The sequence below is a fragment of the Acomys minous genome, assembly GCF_964271855.1.
Source record: "Acomys minous genome assembly, chromosome: 6".
In the NCBI taxonomy this organism is placed as follows: Eukaryota; Metazoa; Chordata; class Mammalia; order Rodentia; family Muridae; genus Acomys; species Acomys minous.
Window position 1 is genome coordinate 93,790,230 of NC_140487.1, and position 21,534 is coordinate 93,811,763.

The following is a 21,534-nucleotide window of genomic DNA, read 5'->3' on the forward strand; positions in this document are numbered from 1 at the left end:
TTTTTTAAGCTTAAAAAAAAAGCATGATGGCACACACCTTTAATCCCAACACTTAGGAGGCAAAGGCTGGCAGATCTCTGTGTCTGACTCCAACCTGATTTACTAGGCCAGGCAGGGCCATACGGTAAGGCTTTTTTTTTTTCCTTTTAAAATTAAAAAAAAAAGGGGGGGGGCAAAGCGAAGCACATCTCAAGGGCTCACTGGCTAACACTGCCTACTTGGTCAGTTCTAGTACAGTGAGGAATCCTGTCTCAAAAAACAAAGTAGAAACTGGAAAAATGGCTCAGCTGTTAAAAGTGCTCACTGTTCTTTCTGATGGCCTGAACTGAATTTCCAGCACTCACTATGTGGTTTACACCTGCCTATTACTGCAGTTCCGGGAGATCCAACACCTTCACTGACCTTGACGGGCACCTGCATTCCCATACACATACCCACATGCAACACACACATGTATAGATATTCACTTTTAAAAATGAAATAAGCCAGGGCAGTGGTGGTATATGCCTTTAATAACAGCACTAGGGAGGCAGATACAGACAGATCTCTGAGTTTGAGGCCAGCCTGGTCTAAAGAGTGAGTTCCGGGACAGCACTACACAGAGAAACCCTGTCTCAAAAAACTGAAGGAAAAAAAAAACTTTTAAAAAGAAAAGGTAGGGCCTTCTTACTCGTGTGGTCTTTGTGCCTTCCACCATGGCGTATTGCGGGCAGGGCCAGAAGGCGCAGAAGGTGACGGTGCAGCGCATCAACCTCATCGTCAGATACTTGCAAAACAGATCTCGGATTCAGGTGTGGCTGATGAGCAAGTGAACATGCAGACAGAGGGTTGTATTGTTGGCTTTGATGAGTATATGAACCTCGTATTAGATGATGCAAAAAGATTCATTCAAAAACAAAGTCAAGAAAACAACTGGGTCAGATCATGCTAAAGGGAGATAACATTACTCTGCTCCAGAGTGTTTCCAACTAGAAATGGTCACGCACCGGAGAAGTTGAGAAGGCAGTTCAGTGGTTTTAAAAGTGTCTTCTGCTCCAAGAACAGCCTGAAATGTTTATTTGTATTGTTTAGTGCCCCTTATCTAGTGATAATAAATGCTGTGAGATTGTTTTTGTTAAAAGTAAAATAAAAGAAAAAAAGAAAAGAGAAAAGGTAGATGGTACCTGAGGCACTATCCAAAGGTGTCCTCTGTCTCTACATAAACACACTCTCCCCTTCTCCCTCTCCCTCTCCCTCCCTCCCTCTCTCTCTCTCTCTCTCTCTCTCTCACACACACACACACACTCACTCACTGAGTTTTGGTTGAAACACTAAGCACAAAGTTAACAAGGTAGATCTAAAAAGAAAGCCAAGCCTAAAGACTCAAATAACTGCCAGAAGGGTCTATAATGCAATGTATGAATGAAAGACTACAGACCTTTGCTCTGCACCCTAGCACTTGCTACAGAATGGAGTACAAATAAGAAGCAAGGTGAAACCAAGGCCATGTCTTCAAGGAATTTGTTTTGTTTTTGTTTTTGTTTTTCCAAGACAGTGTTCCTGTGTAGCCTTGATGGTCCTGGACTCACTTTGTAGACCACACTAGCCTCGAATTCGCAGCGATTGACTTGCCTCTGCCTCCCAAGTCCTGGGATTAAAGGCTGGCGCCATCACACTCAGCTAGAAATGTTTTAAGAACAAGAAGAAGACACGGGAGAATCCAAGAAACAACAGTGAAATGAGTCTGCCGAGGAGGGAGGAGGATGACAAGAAGAGAACACATGGTCAACAGTAGCAAATAGGTCACATAGCTTGCGAAGATAAGGACTAAGGAAAAATAATCAGATTTAATTATATTAAAAAAAAAAGTTCTCTGAGCCATTCACAGGATTCTCTTTGTAATTCTTTTACAATGACTCTTTTCACAAGTACCCACACCCTATTTTATGTTGCAAAATAAATTTTAGTATGGCTACATTGTGGAAAATTATACAACACAGAAGAATACACAGAAATTAATTGAATGAAGTAATTCAGTAATATCGCACAAACTTCATTATCTTTTTTTTCCCTTGGTTTTTCAAGACAGGGTTTCTCTGTGTAGCTTTGGCTGTCCTAGACCCGCTTTATAGACCAGGCTGGCCTTGAACTCACAGTGATCCACCTGCCTCTGCCTCCCGACTGCTGAGACTAAAAGTGTGCACCACCACGCCCGGCTTCATTATCTTATTATATGAGGCATTAGCTAAAAAAATAATCTGTGGTGCTAGGGGTGGGAGCAGTGGTTTACTTTGGAGAAGGGTAGTAAGCAAGACAAAGAACAAGGGAACATTTTGGGAACTGGAAATGTTCTCCACCTTAACCTGAGTAATGGACATGCGTATAATAGTCTGTAAAAGTTCATGGGCTGGCCAGGCAGTGATGGCACAACCTCTAATCCCATCAGAGGCAGGTGGATCTCTGAGTTTGAGGCCAGTCTGGTCTACAAATAGAGCTCCATGACAGCCAAGGCTACACAAAGGAACCCAGTCTTGGGGGAAAAAAAAAATTCATGAGTTGAATGAACCTTAAATGTATGCACTAAACTAAGTAACTCAAATCTTAATTTAAAAAGCAAGCCAGAGCTGAACGTGGTGGTGCATGTCTGTAATCCCAGCACTCAGAAGGCAGGTGGATCTCTGTGAGTTCAAGGCCAGCCTGGTCTACAAAGTGAGTCCGGGACAGCCAAGGCTATGCAGAGAAACTCTGTCTCAAAAAACAAACAAAGAAAGCAAGCCAAGAGGTCAGGCATGGTGGCACACACCTGTAATCCCCTGGTCTACAAACCGAGTCCAGGACAGGACAGGCTACACAGAGACCCTGTCATTTAGTGAAATGGCTCAGCAGTTAAGACCACTGGCTGCTCTTCAAGAGGATCCAAGTTCAATTCCCACCCCCCCCAGTAAACACATGGTAGCTCACAACTATCTGTTAACTCCAATCCTGGGAATCCAACACCCTCACACACACACATAGAAAATGCAGGCAAAACACCAATGCATACAAAAGGCAGGCAGACAGACAGACAGATAGAGAGCGCAAGTCATAATAAGAAGTAACTCATGACCTTAAAGGCAGTTTGGGGAAAGTGTTAAGTATCCAAGACAAACCATAATATTAGGATTATATATAAAAGGTGAAGAAATTGAGACAGAAAACTTCAAGAAGGTTGCTGGTAAGACAATAAGATAAGGCGTATTAGAAGAGAAGGAATTACACATTTCAGGAAAATTTTAATTTTATTTTATTTGAGGTATGAGAACAATATAACTAAGATTCTTTTTTCCTGATTTACATTTATTTATTTATTTATTTTCTTTTTCTTTTTAATTTATTCTTGTTACATCTCAATGGTTATCCTAAGATTCTTTTTTAAGATTTTTTTTTAAATGTACATGAGTGTTCTATCTGCATGTAAACCTGCATGCCAGAAGAGGGCTTCAGATCACATTATAGATGGTTGTGAGCCACCATGTAGTTGCTGGGAATTAAATTCAGGACCTCTGGAAGAACAAGCAGTGCCCTTAACCACTGAGCAATCTCTCCAGCCCCATAACTAAGATTTTTACAACATACAAAGGGTATGTATATCAAGGATGTAGCCTCAGAGAGAAGGATAAACACTCCTTCCTCCGTAACTGCTACAGATGAACATAAAATTTACATTTGAAAAGAGGGGACTGACAGGCTGTGGTGGTGCACACTATAATCCCAGCACTCCGGAGGCAGAGGCACCATGATTTCTGAGTTTGAGACCATCCTGGTCCACAAAGAGAGTCCAGGACAGCCAGGGCTCTGTTACAGAGAAACCCTGCCTCAAAAAGAAAGGGGGGGGGGGGGAAACTGGCTGCAGAGATAGCGGGACAATTAAAGAGTACTTGCCATTCTCAATGGGTTCAATTCCCAGCAGCCACCAGCAGCTCACAACTGTCTGTAACTTTAGTTCCAACCCTCTTCTGCCAACACATGCAGGCAAACACATATATGTAAAAAAAATAAAATAAAAAAAAAGGGGGGGGGGGCTGGAGAGATGGCTGAGTGGTTAAGAGCACTGCCTGGTCTTCCAGAGGTCCTGAGTTCAATTTCCAACAACCACATGGTGGCTCACAACCATCTATAACGTGATCCGATGCCCTCTTCTGGAGATAAAGCACTCATATGCAATAAATAAAATTTAATAAATAAATAAAATAAAAACAAGACCTTTTTTTAAAAGAAGGAAACGGGGGCTAAAGAGGTGGCTCAGCTTCTGGCTGCTCGTCCAGAGCACTGGGGTTCAATTCCCAGCACCTACAGGGGAGCTCCAACTGTATCTCCAGTTCCAGGTAATCTGACACCCTGACACAGAGATATCGGAAGACAAAACACCAATGCACATACAAACTGATAATAAGTCATTAAAACATATTTAAGGGAAAAAAAGGGAGGGGGGAGTGTCCAGTAGCCTTGAGCACTTCACAGAAGCATGCAATAAGGTCAACTGCACCAGGTAAACTAAGCCAGAAGAAACACATTTCAGAAGTTTAGAACAGGGACTAAGAGAAGACAATTGACACAAATCAGTAGTGTAGAAGCCATGGCTCAGATAATAAAAAGCGGGGAAGTAGGGGCGGTGGAAAAAAATTAAAAACCACAGCCTAACATCTAACTCAAGTGATGCCTAGGAAAGTTGATTTTATGTGAGAAACAAGATAGGAGACCTGGAACTCTGAAGGCTCAAAGATGGGATCTCAACCGGGTCTGACGCAGGGCTGTATAAAAAGCAACGCGGTGCCTGGAGTTCATTACTACACAACTTTTTTTTTCCTACAAATCCAAGATCAAGGATCTTCCAACGTCCTTTGCCAATCTCCTTTCACTGAACTTCCTACCGCTGTGAGTGGCAGTTTATCCTTTCTGATATTACTGACCTTTATTCCCTACTCATAAATACACTATCGTCTAATAAATTATATAAACACATCCTGTACATTCCGAAGTCCTACGAGTACTTTTAGGTTTCTCTCTCTTTTCCCGTTAAAGGTAAACTAGAAGACAGAGCCTTCATCTATGTTATCACTGGCCTTGAGATTGCACTTTTGCAGGTACTTTTTACAAGCGGTTTGCCGTTAAATAGATGGTTACTGAGGAGAATGTTAACGATTCCGAGCACGTGTCTATAAAAAAGTAAAATGACCACCAAATCTGAATGCTCAGGAAAGCCCCGTTTTTATAACTGTGCGGATTTAACTCTAAAAACAGTCAACACTATCAACCTGGCATTCCTTAAACTATCCTCGAGATAACTCAATTTAGTAAGACTACTTAACTCTTTGCTGCTCATTCACCCTGCCTACATTCCAGCACTGCTTCTCTCCATCCAGAACTCCGGACTAAAAATGCCCCCCCCCCCGAAAAAAACATTTTATTCATTCCTCCGATCCGCCCTACCCATGCCCACTGCAACCCCAGGCCCCCACCTTCATTTCTCCACTCCCCTTTTCTCAACCTCTTCAGGCCTCCCGCTCCTCCTAACCGACTCAGTCCCCACCCCTCTCTGCCGCAGCCCGGTCCTCCCCCCCCCGAGGTCCCTTCCCCCACCGCGCCCACCCTCGCCCGCCGACCCCTGCCCGCCTTACCTGCTCCCTGCTGTCGTGCCCCGTAGGCCCGCTCCGCTCCTCCAGTCGCTGCCTCCCGGGCGGCGCTCGCCGGCGCGGGGGCAAGGGCTGGGGCAACTCGGCCGCCCGCGGAGCCGCATCCTCCCGGCGGGCAGGCGGCGGCTGCGGCCGCTCGCGACAGCGGCTCCGCTTCATCTCCGCGTCTGGGCCCCGCGGGGAGTCGGTCAGCACCGCGACTGCGCCGGCCTGGCTCGGCCCCCGGCCGCAGCGCTGCCGCGGCAAGCCCGGTCCGCAGCCACCATGGCCCGGGCGGGCACTCGAAGCCACCCGCACCCGGCCCGCGGCGTCTCCGCGCTTCCTGTGGGCTCAAGGCGCCGAGACCTTCCCGGCGCGCCTCACGGAGGCAACATAGCCGCCACCGCCGCCGCCGCGCCCTCTGCCGCACGGCACACGCTCGGCTCGCCACCCTCCGCCGCCGCCACCGCCGCCGCCGCCGCCGCGGGCTCCGCCGCCAGCTGCCGGCCCGCCAGCCCGCCTGCCCGCCGCGCCCCGCCCCGCCCCTCGCGCGCGCGCGCGCGCGCGCACACGACGAGCCCGCCCGCCCGCCTGCCCGCCGGCCCGCCTGCCGCGCACGCGCTGGCGAACGGTCGCGAAGATCCGCCCGCGGCCGCGCCGAGCGGTCTGAAACGGAAGGGGGCGGGGCTCGGGGCTCCCGACGCGCCCGCTGCCCCCGCGGCACGCCCCATTGATTCTTCCATTCATCCCTTTGGTCTTAAGTGTGTGCCTGCGGGACCGAGCGCTGGCCAGGCTCGGGATCCGAAAATGACTTCCAACGGGACGGGCGAGGCCAGCAGACTATTTGCCAGCAGACGCTCACCTGGAAGTCGCCTCCCGCCTCAGAGACAAGTTAGCTCATCCCTCATGTTACAGACTGAGGTGTAGGGAAACGAACCCAGTCACATAAGAGAGGATTCCAATTCTTGTCGTTCTGTCTTGTTTACACTGACTTTGACCCTTCCAGATAGTGAGACAGTATATGTAAAGTCCTGTTTTAAAAAAAAATGGTTAAAAAAATGATGTATTTCTTTGGGATGCGGAGACTAAAAAGGCTTCCGGAAGATCTGAGCTTCTCACTGACAATGAAGTCATCTTGTAGCCACGGTCCAGCCCGCTGCGGCCTGGGCAGCCTGACCTGCCCCTTCCAATGACTCATCTGCTTTAACAACACGTGGCAGACAGATCAGCCATGCCTGGCCCCCTGGCTTCAGCTGGTCTGCCACAACGCTGTTTTTCCTCCTTGACCTAAGCGGAGTTCATTTCCAGAAGCCTTTCCTGCCTGTTCCATCCGTTTGTCATTGGCCTCCTCCCTGAATCCTTTCTTAAGTAGTAATAACCGCTTAGTGCAGTGGAGCTTACTGGATTCCAGACAAAAGAGGTCAGTTGTTACAGTTTCCATTTTACAGCTGAGAAAACAGCAAAGAAGACACAAACATATGTCTGTGAGATACCAGAACCCACACACATACATAATCTGTGTGTTGTACAACACATGCAGTTTGCTTCTGCACTCCCTGTCCCAGGTCCTCCCCATGCATCCGGTTACCTCAAGTAGAAACAGAAAGCCATCCTTGGCTCCTTCCTTCTGGTTCTCTCATATCTAATAACGAAGAAGGCCTGTTGCTCTGTAACCTCACTATCTGTCCAGTCAGCCGCCTCTTGTCGTCCCATTGGCACTAGCTCGCCCAGTTTTACCTTCCATCACCTGTTTGACTGGGAAACTCTTCCAGACTAGTTCCTGTGCATCGAGTCCTATTCTGTTAGGAGCCACCTTCCCAAAGAACTCTCATAAGAACCTTCATAAGGGCTGGAGAGATGGCTCAGAGGTTAAGAGCACTGTCTGCTCTTCCAGAGGTCCTGAGTTCAATTCCCAGCCACCACAGTGGTGGCTCACAACCATCTATAACGAGATCTGGTGCCCTCTTCTGGCCAGCAGGCACACATGCAGGCAGAACATTGTACACATAATAAACAAACAAATCTTTAAAAAAAGAAGAGGACCCTTCGTAATACCGTCTTGCTTAGAATCGTAAAATAAATCTCAAGATGAAATGTATACTTTCCAAACTCTAGTCTCTGCCTACCTCTTTCTTCTACTAGCACATGCTGTTAGCACTATTTATAGCTACCCCTGCTACATGATAGGGCCTGCACATTCTTGCTGACAAACAACAGAAACACATGCGGAATCTAGAATGGCCATACAAGATTAGAATTCCCCTGCCTAGGGGCTAGAGATATAGCTGAGTGCTAGAGTGCTTGGCTATCTTGAACAAGGTCTCAAGTTCAATCCCTAGAATCTTTAAAAAAAAAAAAAAAAGTTTTGTTTGGGGCCTGGAAATGTACCTCACTTGGTAGAGCGTTTGGCCAGCATATGCACCGTCCTGAGTCTGATCCCAGAACTACATGAACAGTGTGGCAAGAGAATTCAAGAGAGATAGGAGACCTTCTCAAAACAAAATGAAAGAAAAATTCATTACCATGCACCCCTGCAAAGCAGTGTAACCCCCTGTCTAGGGGGAAAGGGAAAAAAACAAAAACAAACAGTATCCTGGGTTTGTTGCTGATGTTTCATAAGGCTGATTCTGCAACCTCTGTTTGATTCTGTGGTCTTTTCTAAAAAAAATTCCTTGGGCTGGAGAGATGGCTCAGAGGTTAAAAACACTGGCTGCTCTTCCAGAGGTCCTGAGTTCAATTCCCAGCAATCATATGGTGGCTCACAACCATCTATAATGAGATCTGGTGCCCTCTTCTGACCTGCAGTGTACATGCAGGCACAATGTTGTATACATAAGAACTAAATACATCTTTAAAAAAAGAAAATAAATTCCTCTAGGCTTAGGCCAATTCATCTCCACAAAGATAATCCACTGACTCAACCTTGAGACCAGAACTGCATCATAATTTCTCATCTTCGACTATTAGGAATAGCTGGTGCCCAACAGCCCAATATTGAGAGTTAGTTTGAAAATAAGCCATCTTCCAATTGTTTCTCCAAGTGAAAACAAAGCCTAGCCATTGCTTCGATGGAAGCCTGGTGAGCCTGTCGAGATCCTGAGACAGAGAACCCAGCAAAGGCAGAAGCAGACCTGCAACCCACCAGAACCATGAGATAATCCCAGGAGATTGTGCCAGTCAGTTTTGTTGGTCAGTTTGAGTATCCTGGAAAGAGGGAACCTCAACTGGAAAGTTGCCTCTATCAGACTGGCATATAGATCAAGTCTTCGGGGCATTTTCTTGATTAATGATTGATATGATTGGGTCCAACATACTGCAGTACAATGATGCCTTGAAAGGCGGTCCTGGGTTGTATAAGAAGGCAGGCTGAGCAAGCCAGGAGAAGCAAGCCAGAATGCAGCACCCCTCCATGGCCTCTGCTTCTGTTCCTGCCTCTAGGTTCCTGTCTTGAGTCCCTGCCCTGACTCCCTTTCATGACAGACTGTGATTGGAATGTGTAATCCAAATAAACCTTTTCTCCCCCGGGTTGCTTTTGGTTATGATGTTTTATCACAATACTATATAGAACAAACTAGAAAGAAAAAAAAAAACTAGAGCAGAGCTAGAGAGGTGGTGGAGTGGTTAAGAACACTTGGTGCGCCGGGCGTGGTGGCGCACGCCTTTAATCCCAGCACTCGGGAGGCAGAGGCAGGCGGATCGCTGTGAGTTCGAGGCCAGCCTGGTCTACAAAGTAAGTCCAGGATGGCCAAGGCTACACAGAGAAACCTTGTCTCGAAAAACCAAAAAAAAAAAAAAAAAAAAAAAGAACACTTGGTGCACTTGTAAAGGACCTGGGTTTGATTCCCAGCACCCATGTCAGGACAATGACAACCACCTATAATAACAGCTCCAGGGGATTCCGTGCCCTCTTCTGGCCACCTGTGCACCTGCACGCACGTGTGCACACACACTCACAAATTCATACACATATATAAGAATTTTTGTCTGTTTGTTTGTTTGTTTGTTTGTTGAGAGAGGGTTTCTCTATATAGTCTTTACTGTCCTGGACTTACTTTTGTAGACCATGCTGGCCTTGAACTCACAGCTATCCTCCTGCCTCTGCCTCCCAAGTGCTGGAATTAAAGGCACGTGCCACCACCACACAGCCTAAGAATTTTTTTTAATGCAACCAAGCATATATAGTGGCACATGCTTTTAGTCTCAGCATTCAGGAGGCGGACTTGGTGAACAGGGAGAGAGAGAGAGAGAGAGAGAGAGGGAGAGAGATTGAGATTAAGGTAATTGTCTGAAAACAACAAATACTTTCTCTCTCTCTCTCTCTCTCTCTCTCTCTCTCTCTCTCTCTCTCTCTTTCTCTTTAATGTGTATGTGTATACGGTGCTTGAATGTGAGTATGTGGATTCACATTTACATGCAGCGGCCAAAGGACTTTGGATGTCTTTCTCTATCACTTTCTTTCTTATTCCCCAGAGTTAAGGTCTCTCATAAAATCAGAAGCTTGCTGTTTATGATAGGCTGGCTTGCTAGCCAGCACATTCCTAGGATCAGCCTATCTTTGCTGCCCCCCACGCCCTGCCAAATGCTGGGCTTATAAGCACATATAACCATTTTTTGCTTTTTGCTTGGGTTCTAGGGGTTCAAATTTAGGTCCTCATATTTTTCATAGGAAGTACTGAGCATCGACAAAACCCACTGAGCCATCTACAAATCCCCCCTCCCAAATAGTTATTTAGTTGGCACTTATGTGGGCCAACTGTATGGTTGTTGCTGGCCTTGCACATATTTCTGCAGGCAGCTGAGGATGATCCGGCTGATGACTAGATCATCAGGCCTCTCTCACACATCTGGCAATTGGTTATAGCAGTGAAAGCTAACAGGGCATACATGCTGCACCATCCATTAGGCATCTATGAGCTTCTTCACATGGCAACAGTAGTAGGAATCCCAAGAAGAAAGCTTGACTTATGAAGAAAGTACATTTCAAGTCTCTGTTGGTTCCACATTGGCAACTGTGTCACTGCCAAAGACAGTCCTTTGGGAAGGAGCTAAAGTTACGTGTCAAAGAGGATTGAGGGAAGGGACAAATCTGTGACTCTCCCTGAAATCTGAGTCCAGACATAACTGAATGAGCCTATTATAGCTTTTGTCTCCTGAAACTATATTATGGATCAGATGTTTGTGCTACTCCAAGATGTACACGTTGAAGTCAGACATCTCAGTACTTGGGAGAGTGAGCATAAGGATCATGATTCCAAGCCAGCTGAATGCTACTTTAGGGAGATCCAGACCCAGAAAACAATCTAAATCTCATCACACATTTAGATACTATTAAACACTAGGAAGGGAAGAATGATGTCATAAGACCTGCATTAGTCAGGGTTCTCTAAAATAACAGTATATATATACAGAGAGAGAGGGGGGTGTGGGTATTAGAATGACTTACAGGCTGTAGTCCAGATAATCCTGCAATAGCTAACTATGAATAGCAGGTCCAAGAATCCAGTAGTTGTTCAGTCCATGAGGCTGGCTGCCTCAGCTGGTCTTCCGCATACACCAGAATCCCAGAGAAGCAGGCTCTCGTGCCAGTGAAGGAATGGACTTGCTAGCGAGGTGAAAGCAAGCAGACACATAGCAAAATCTTCCTTCTTCCATGTCCTAACATAGGCTTCCATTAGAAAGTGTGGCCTGCAGTACAGATCCTTTCCACCTCAAAAGATCTGGATTAAAAGTGTGCTTTTCCACTTCAAATTAAGCAAAAAGCCTTCACAAGTATACGCCTCCATTTGGAGGTGTTAGTTAATTCCAGATGTAATCAAGTTGAAAATCAAGAATAGCTATCACAAGACTCAATTAACTAATTTAGTCCCAAATACTGGGATTACAGGCAGGTATCACCATACAAGAATAGACATGTTTTCCTTTGCAGGAATATTCCATACATGGTGTTGGGTACTTCCTGGTGCCCCATATTAAGAAGCACGCAGTAGAGTCTGGAGAGATGGCTCCGTGGTTAGGAGTGCTGACTGCTCTTCCAGAGAACCCTGGTTCAATGCCCAGTATCCACATGGCAGCTCACAACTGTCTGTAACTCCTGTTCCAGTAGGATCTGACACCCTCACACAGACATACATGTACTCAAAACACCAATGTACATAAAATAAAAGTAATTATTAAAGGAAGCACATGATAACAATAAGAATAAGAGATTCAAGCTGGGTGTGGTGGCACACGCCTTTAATCCCAGCACTCAGGGGACAGAGGCAGGTGAATCTCTGTGAGTTCCAAGCCAGCCTGGTCTACAAAGCAAGTCCAGGACAGCCGGGGCTACATGGAGAAACCCTGTCTCAAAAACAACCAAACAAACAAACTGAAGAGAAAAAAGAGAGAGAGAGAGAAATCCCTGTCTGGACCCCCACATATAAACCAAAAAAAGAAGCATCTCATTTCTTCAGTGTACTTTGCTAATCTCTACCACCACCTACAAATCTACTCTTATGCCTTATATTCACAACTTTAATAACCTTATCATTAGAATCCTCATTTGACCTTTGTTTTTGGCTTTGAGACAGGCTCTTTGTACATAGCCCAGACACTTGCCTTGTACCCTAAATCCTCCTGCGCCATCATAGGATGCCAAACCAAGGCCTGATGTCTAAGGCTTATATTGTAAATTTGAGATTTAGAAACGCTGGAAGGAATACTGTGTGTGTGTGTGTGTGTGTGTGTGTGTGTGTGTGTGTGTGTGTAAAATTCCTGCTATCTAAATTAGCTACAACGCCATGGCCTCTGCTTTTCTGACTAGAACATGACAGATATAATTAAACTAAGTAGAACAAAGAGACCGTAAGAATGAATGCCCCTCCATCAGCCATCGAAGTACAAGGAAGAACATTAGGACTGAAGAGCTCCTGGAGCCAGCCCCGGCAACTAGGCAGGAGTTGTTCCCACAATGCCTCTCTGGAGCTGGAAGCTAGGCTAACTCCCTAGTAGAAACGCTCCTTTAGTGTTCAATCATGAATTCTATATTTCAGTTCTTGAGCGTTGTTCATGCCGTATTCCAGGCAGGCACAAAAAAGGAAAGAGGTCAAGTACTTGTAGTCAAGGGTACCAGAGTCTAGCACAGGAAGAGAAACATGTGCAAGTGATCAGAAATAGGCGTCACCTGTTTTGTGAGCGCTCAAAGGAAGAGCAGATAACTTGCAGCTGTGAGTTCAAAATAACCTCAAGAATATGCCATTAGCCTTGACCTATTCCAATGTTTAGAGCTATGAAAGCAACAGCGTCAGCATCGTCAACAACAGCAACGAAAACAGCCTTAGGAAAACACAGGCGTTTGACGTGAAATGGTGTTTTAGTTTAGTAAGAGCCATATGAGCCTGAAAGCAATGAGGACTATAGATGGATGTGGCCAGATCTAAGAAGCTCTGTGAGTATCAAACTTAAGAAATTCTCGGGGGCTGGAGCAATGGCTCAGTGGTTAAAAGCACTGCCTGTTCTTCCAAAGGACCCGGGTTCAATTCCCAGCACCCACATGGCAGCTCACAACTGTCTGTAACTCTATGATCTGACACCCTCACACCAATGCACATACATTAAGAAAACTTAAATAAATAAAATATTTAAAAAAGAAAAAAGAAAAAGAAACTCTCACAGACCATCGTGGCACACACCTTTAATCCCAGCACTCGGGGGGGGGGGGGGGGGGAAGGGGAGGGGGCGGAGGCAGCCAGATAACTTGTGAGTTCGAGACCAGTCTAGTCTACAAAGTGAGTCCAGGACAGCCAGGGCTACACAGAGAAACCCTGTCTGGAAAAAGGCAAAAATTGTTGGTAGGTGGTGGTGGTACATGCCTTTAATCCTAGCACTCAGGAGGAAGACACAGGCAGATCTCTGTGAGTTCAAAGCCAGCCTGGTCTACAGAGCACATTCCAGGACAGCCAGGGCTACACAGAAATGCCAACCAGTAAGCCTGGTGCCCTGGTTATCTGGAACCCACATAATCAGCAGTCTCAACACCCTAACGCTGTGGCCCTTTAACACCATGCCTTATGTTGCAGTGACCCACAACCATGAAGTTATTTTTGTTGCTACTTCATAACTCTAATTTTGCTACTGTTATGAATTGTAGTGTAAATACTTGGCATTTAGGATACAAATCCCTGTGGAAGGGCATGTTGAGAAAGAACCACTGCACATCGTGAAAGGTGAAAAACTGACTCCCGAGATTGTTCTCTCTGGCTGCCACACAGTGCCCACACTCCCCCCAACCCACACATAAATAAATGTAAATTATTTTTAAATATATTGTTGCAAGATATTTGATCACACTATGACCTCCAAGATTATGTTATTTACTGGAAAAACCTTGTTTCTAGTTATGGTGTAGGTCAGCCCTAGCACACATCTTTAATCCAAGAGCTTTCTGCTTGAACAGAATTAAATTAAGACAAACAAACAAAAAGCAAGGGTGGGCATAGAAAAAAAAAAACTACTGCGTTTTACAGGAGGCTTCCTTCTTTTGGGACATCAGCTGAGGAGGAATGCCAGCTGGGCGCTCTCCCTGCCTCTCTGAGCTAGCGGGATTTCACTCCAGCATCTGCCCCCCGAGTCTTCATTGCTAAAGTCAACCTACTGAGATTTTGTTTTGTTTTGTTTTTTAAAAGGCACTGCAATGCATGACACAAAAACAGGAACAGAGAAATCACTTCAGCTGCGGACAAACTGAGAAGAAATCGGATTTGGTAAGTCACCTGGGACGTCCTCAAGGCGAGAGCTAAGGGTGAGAAATACCATAATACACGGCGTTAGGCCCCTGTATAGTACTACTTTATGTGGCTTGGAACAGAAGCAGAAAATGAAAATCTAAATGACGGAACTGAAATTAGATTAGTACCGATTATGACTATTATCATTTTGGGATATACTATTTTATCCTTAATAGCCATAGTGGATTTCTGTGCCCTCTCAAAGAAAAGAATTTTAGAGATACAGGAAAAAAGAAAAATGTAAAAAGTGGGTTGATAAGATACTTAGGGCTGGAGAGATAGCCCAGAGGTTAAGAGCACTATATGCTGAGTTCAATTCCCACAACCACATAGTGGCTCATAACCACCTATAATGAGATCTGGCGCCCTCTTCTGATGTGCAGGTGTACATGCAGGGAGAAAATTGTATACATAATAAATAAATCCTATTTTAAAAAGATACAAGGGCCAGGCATAGTGGCCTTTAATCCCAGCACTCAGGAGGCAGAGGCATGCAGATTGCTGTGAGTTCAAGGCTAGCTTGGTCTACACAGCGAGACCAGAACAGCCAAGACTACACAGAGAAACCCTGTCTCGAAAATAAAAAGGGGGGGGGGGTGGCAAGGCTGGAGAGATGGCTCAGAGGTTAAGAGCACTGACTTCTCTTCCAGAGGTCCTGAGTTCAATCCCCAGCAACCACATGGTGGCTCACAACCATCTACAACGTGACTTAATGCCCTCTTCTGGTGTGCATGCATACATGCAGGCAGAACACCATATACATAACGAATAAATAAATCTTAAAAAGAAAAAGAAAACAAAAAGATACAAGTCGTAGAAGAAAAATTAGAGAGATTTTATAAATAAAAGTGAGAAAAATATTCAGACACAGACAGGAGAGTGTAAACAAGAACCTACCATGGCACTGCGTGATGAAGCTGAAGAGGAGGCGGCCCATGGTTGTTAGAAAACCCACCTACGGGCTGGAGAGATGGCTCAGAGGTTAAGAGCACTGACTGTTCTTCCAGAGGTCCTGAGTTCAATACCCAGCAACCACATGGTGGCTCACAACCATCTAGAGTGAGATCTGCCGCCCTCTTCTGGCCTGCAGCCATAAATGCAGGTAGAACACTGTATATGTAATAAATAAATCTTTAAAAAAAAAAAAAAGAAAACCCACCTACACAGCACTCAGGAGGCCAAGGCAGGCAGATCTCTGAGTTCAAGGCAGCCTGATCTACAGAATGAGTCCAGGACAGCCAAGGCTACACAGAGAAACCCTGTCTCAAAAAAAAAAAAAGAAAGAAAGAAAGAAAGAAAGAAAGCCCACCTTAGTTTATCCAGTTACTATATAAGACCTGCCAGAAGAGGATAGTCACCTCCAAGATTATGAAGACGTTAAGTAGAATCCTATAGAAATATTAGATTTGAGGAGATTTGAGGAAACAATCATTTCATAGGGTATGAATTTTACCCAGTGCGAAGCAGATATTAAATTCATTGGCAACTCAGAACAGAATTATCCCCCAAGACTGGAAAGATTTGGCAATAGCAATATTAGAAGCTGGTCCTCAGTTACAGTGGCACTCATGGTGGAAAGAGGAATCTAGGGCCTTAGAAGAACAAAACAGGGCGAGAGGCATTAGCATTTGCCGGGATCAGTCACTAGGTGAAGGCCGTATGCTGAGTTACGTAGGCAGCTTGAATTTGATGAGCACGTATTGATGCTATGTCATTTAGCAGCTCCCCGCCCCCACCCCGAACTCACAGCGATGTGCCTGCCTCTGCCTCCCACGTGCTGGGACTAAAGGCATGTGCCACCATGCCCAGCCTAAGAAAGACTTCTTTAAGAAGTATTATCTCAACAGACATGAACGAAAAGAGAAAATCAGCAGTACACAGCCAGATTACAGACAGTCTTATAGGGCAAAGTAAGTCATCTTTGATCTGAATTATCATGGAGACAACTGTAAAGTTTTTTTTTTTTTAGTAGAGGGGGCTGGAGAGATGGCTCAGCAGTTAAGAGCACTGACAGCTCCTCCAGAGGTCCTGAGTTCAATTCCCAGCAACTACATGGTGGCTCACAACCATCTACAGTGAGATCTGGTGCCCTTTTCTGATGGCCAGGCACATGTGCAGGCAGAAAATTCTATACATAATAAACAAATCTGTAAAAAAAAAAAAAAAAAAAAAAAAAAAAAAAAAAAAGAATAATCCAAATGTCAGATGTTTTAATTGTGGTAAACTAGGTAATTTGAAAAGGATTGTGGGCAAGGCATTCCTAGAAATAATTTTTTTTTCTAGAGATAATCCGAAAGGAAGGCCCCAGCTTTCTGGAGTATGCAGGAGGTTTGGCAAAGGCCGGTATTGGACTAATGGCTGCAGACCAACAAGTGACAAACAAGGAAACCCTTTATCATCAGGAAATGCCCTGGGCGGCTTTCTGCAGGCCCCAACTTGATTCAGTCGGTCCCTGTCAGAGCTGGAGAAACTCATCCACAGAGCAGTTAAAAGATTTTTAATGCCTGTTGTTAAAAACAACACTGCTCTGGATGAAATCAAGGACAGAACAGATTCAGAAGAGACCAGAAAACAAGTATTTTGGCAAACTGCTATAAATGATCAGAGACCTAAGCTAAAACTACAAATAAATGATATTGAAATCGAAGATTTGATAGACACAGGAGCAGGTATAACAATAATTTTATGAAAATCTTGGCCTCCAGATTGCCCTCTTCAGGAGGTAAATACTCAGCCTCTAGGGATTGGAACTTTAATCTCAGGTAAAGCAAACTGCAAGATGGGTTGAGCGCGCGTATAGGGCCAGAAGGACAAATAGGAAAGTTAAAACCATATGTGGCTGATATAGACATGAATTTATAGGGATGTGATATGTTGCAATAATGGAAAACACGGATTAACATTCCTCCAATCTCAGAAACAAACCATAAAATAAAATAAAAAGTGCTTCTGAGAAAAATATTAAAAGGTATTACTAAGAACAACCACAGACTATCCAAGTTGTACATAAACAGGACACAACAGCTGTTGGTCTCTCAAAAGTACCAACTGCCCTGCCCTTAAAATGGTTAACTAACAAGTCTGTATGAGTGCAACAATGACCTATGACAAAAGAAAAATGTCAGGTACTAGAGCAGCTGACACAGGAGCAGCTAACTGCTCGACACATCCGGGAATCTACCAATCCAGGGAATCCCCTCCCCCCCCCCCCCCCACGTGCTTGTCTTAAAAAAGAAGTCAGGAAAATGGAGGATGTTAACAGATTTAAGAGCCATAGATAAGAGCCAATGAGCCTTTATAGCCTGGAATCCTGTTGCCTTCTTTATTATCTAAGTCGTGACCTTTGATAGTAATTGACTTTTTAAAATCGCTTCTTCACAATCCCTCTGCATGAGTACGCTAGGGAAAGGTTTGCTTTCTCAGCACCTACTTATAATAATAGTTGGCAATAAAGTGCTGTCATCGGAGAGTCTTACCACAAGGAATGTTAAACGGTCCTTCCTTGTGCCAATATTTTGTACAACAGCCACTAGAAATAATTTGTGAACAGTTTCCTCAATCTGTAATTTATCATTATATGGGTGATATCTTATTGGCTGATTCAGATGCAGAAACCTTAGGGGAAAAAATGTTTGATGAAATAAAGAGAATTTTGCTTTGTTGAGGATTACAAATTGCTCCTGAAAAAAAAATACAAAAAAGAGGTCCTATCACTTATCTAGGCAACAAGATAAGTTATACAGAAAATACAAATCAGGAGAGATCAATTACAAACTCTTAATGGTTTTCAAAAATTGCTGGGAGATATTACTGGCTACTATCATTCATCGTCCAGCAGGTGGCCTGGGTTTTAGGTTCCGCAGCTGGTTCCAGGCACTGCTTGCTTCTGGACGAAAACAGATGAACCTCAAGATCAAAGGTCCCATTTCTGCTCTTAAGACTCTTAGAGCACTCAGAGTGAGGCCTGTGAGCTAGGCCAGGTTCCCCACTCTCAGCCGGGGAGGTGGAAAGAGTTTTCCACAGAGTATAAATGGCAGTGGAAACGTGGGCATTCCACAGGCCTGTGGCGATACCAAAGTGTTACAGCTCCTTGGTTAAGCTGCAGTGCTGAGCATGGGCAGAGGATAGCGAAAGACGGATGCCTGGAACCGTCCGAAAGGCAGGTGTGGCGAGACGCAGCGGTCAGCACCCAGCTAGCCGTGGTGATGGAGCGGGCTTCGGCGACTGCCAAGGCAGCTCTGCCATAGATGCCTTGACTGCCTTGCCCAGCAGTCAAGCCCCGGGTGTCCAGAGGCGATTCATCCCCAGCGTAAACGACGAGGCTCAGACAGTCATGGCGGAGTTATGGAGTGAGAGAACAAGCCAGCCAGCCTTTATTTTCATGAATCAGGGATTTGTAAACCTCTTGATTGGAAATTGCACTATTAAGAAGTGTTGCATTGTTAGTTTAATTGTGTTCTTGTTGGAGCAAGTATGTCACTGTGGAGGTAGGCTTTGAGGTCATATATGCTCAAGGAATAGCCAGAGTAGGACACAATTTCCTTCTGCTGCCAGTGGTTCAGGGCAGGGGGAAGGGGTTTGAGGAGGGTGAATGTGTCTGATCGCTGGGGCTCGGGTGCTAGGGATACTTGATTTATATGCAGTGGCATAGTACTTCATTTACATCACAAAAACAACAGTACTAATTATTCTATGGGTGGGGGAAGAACTTCCCGGTATGATTAATGATCATTTGCTGGAGGCTAGAATCTCATTAGTTCAGGGAAGGCTATTTCCAGGAATCCCCAGGGCCTTGCTGAGCAGGTTCTATCGGGAAAGGGTTCAGGCCTGTAATCTTCCCTGAGGGCTATGTGATGCTCCTTAGAGTTTCTAGGGTTGAGAGCAGACCCCACTGAGAAAGGGAGTGCTGTTGCTGGTAGCTCAGAGGCTATCCAAAAACACCAGACTTCCACTGCTGCAGCAGAGCCCCACAGGCTACAGCCCACAATTGGACTAACTCTTCAAGAGCTAAGTAATTTATTTCGAAACCTTACAAAGTGATAAGGACTTTAAAAGTCCAAGAAAATTATCAGGTAAGGCTGAGAGAAAATTGGCTCTGGTAGAAAAGAGAGTATAGGATACACATGGGGATCACTTGGATACAAAGCTTGATTGTGGGGCTGGAGAGACAGCTCAGTGGTTAAGAGCAGTGCCTGCTCTTCCAAAGGACTCGGGTTCAATTCCCAGCACCCACATGGCAGCTCATAACTGTCTGTAACTCCAAGATCTGACACCCCCACACCAATGCACATAAATTAAATAAGATATTTTTTAAAAATAACCTGCAAAGCTTGATTGTATTTTATTTATTTCCAGTAAACAACACAATGTAGGAGTTCACAGTATGATCAAATATCCTGCAACATAGTAACAAGAATATATATATATATATATATATATATATATATATATATATATATAAAGCATACATGTATAAGTACATATGTATGCTAATAGTACTAGCTTAACAAGTTATGATGTCCACTTATGCAACAACTATATAATCATTAAAATTATGGCAAGTGTGGGCCTGGAAAGATAGTTCAGTGGTTAGAGCACTGGCCGTTCTTCCAAATGACCCAGGTTCAACTCCCAGGACCTACACAGCAGCTCACAACTGTCTGTAACTCCAGTTCTAGAGGATCTGTCACCCTCACACAGACATACATGTAGGTAAAATGCCAAATGCGTATAAAAAAATAAATCTTGCCGGGCATGGTGGCGCACGCCTTTAATCCCAGCACTCGGGAGACAGAGGCAGGCGGATCGCTGTGAGTTCGAGGCCAGCCTGGTCTACAAAGTGAGTCCAGGACGGCCAAGGCTACACAGAGAAACCCTGTCTCGAAAAAACCAAAAATAAATAAATAAATAAATAAATAAATAAATCTTTTCCAAAAAAGAGTTGGCGTGGTGGTGCACACCTATGGTTCCAGCACTCGGAGAGGTTACAGACAGGCAGATCTCTGTGAGTTCAAGGCCAGCCTGGACTATATAACTAATTCCAGAATAGCAAGAGCTATGTAGAAAGACCCTGTCTCAAAAACAAACAAACAAAAACAAAAACAACAAAAAAGATTTGTTTTTATTTAGGGGTACGGTGTTGGGCCTGCATGAATGCATCTGTTGGTTCCCCTGGAACCAGGGTTGTAGATGGTTCTGGCCCTGGGTCCTCTGCAAAATCAGTAAATGACCTTAACCACTGAGCCATCTCTCCAGCCCTTAATTTGCACTTTTAAAAACCACTAGTACTATTGAACGCTTCGTCAGAGCTTTGTGTCCTGACACTTCGGATGAACACAAGTTCTAGAACTATTCTTCCAACACTGTTGGCAAAGACCTTAAAGTTCTCCCTTACAAGGCTTTCTGATAGAAATGTCTGTCAGAATTTGGATTTCTGATAGGACAGGCGACTGGATAGGGCCAGTGGAGCAGCTGTGCCTCTGTCAGTGTTTCTCCCAGGGTGTTCATACCTGCTCTCCAGACATCACCGGCTCTTGCCTGGTTCCACGCCCCACCCCTGCCACCTTCCCTCTTGCCCAGGAGCCGTGGCTGTGTTTGTCCTGATCTCCTAACTCTATTCGCGATTGGGAAGAGTCAAGAATATAGCAATTCTATCGTTCAGCACAGAAGCTGAGTTCTTATCTGTACTCCCAGAGCCATCTGCTGCCTGGAGAACCTATCCATATTGACAGTGTGAACACAGACCAACCCTTCATCCCCTGCCCTGCATCCCTCCATGAAAGCCCGCCCATCCAGTCCACAGCCCCTAGTGTACTTGGTACACTGTGCTATCACTGTGCTTTTATTCCAACTCTGCCCCACTGCAGCAGAGTATCAACTGCAGAAGGCCAGAGACTGCCTCTGACCTGCCGCTTATCTCCTGTGCTCAGTGCTGGAATACTCTCCTACAAAGTTTTCACAGACAGCACCGCTCAGGCCCCCTTAGATAACTCCTGGTAGAGAAGACGAGGCTAAGAAAGACTATTTGGCCGGGCGTGGTGGCGCACGCTTTTAATCCCAGTACTCGGGAGGCAGAGGCAGGTGGATCGCTGTGAGTTCGAGGCTAGCCTGGAATACAAAGTGAGTCCAGGACAGTCAAG

The 21,534-nt window shown here is 45.2% G+C and overlaps 1 protein-coding gene and 1 pseudogene across 5 annotated transcripts in view; one reads left to right on the forward strand and one right to left on the reverse strand.

The window, feature by feature from the left end:
- The window catches only part of MAST2 (microtubule associated serine/threonine kinase 2), a 161,391-nt gene extending 155,304 nt beyond the window's left edge, over nucleotides 1-6,087 (reverse strand). For all 4 annotated transcript variants that reach the window (XM_084786541.1, XM_084786540.1, XM_084786539.1 and 1 more), the window contains exon 1: nucleotides 5,637-6,087. In XM_084786541.1, the coding sequence (XP_084642667.1) occupies nucleotides 5,637-5,810 (174 nt within the window). In that variant the 5' untranslated portion in view covers nucleotides 5,811-6,087. The remainder of the gene's footprint in view (nucleotides 1-5,636) is intronic.
- LOC311600217 (small nuclear ribonucleoprotein E-like) lies at nucleotides 266-2,843 on the forward strand (annotated as a pseudogene). The gene has a single exon. The product of its transcript is annotated as a small nuclear ribonucleoprotein E-like (transcript).
- Nucleotides 6,088-21,534: the final 15,447 nt, after the last annotated feature.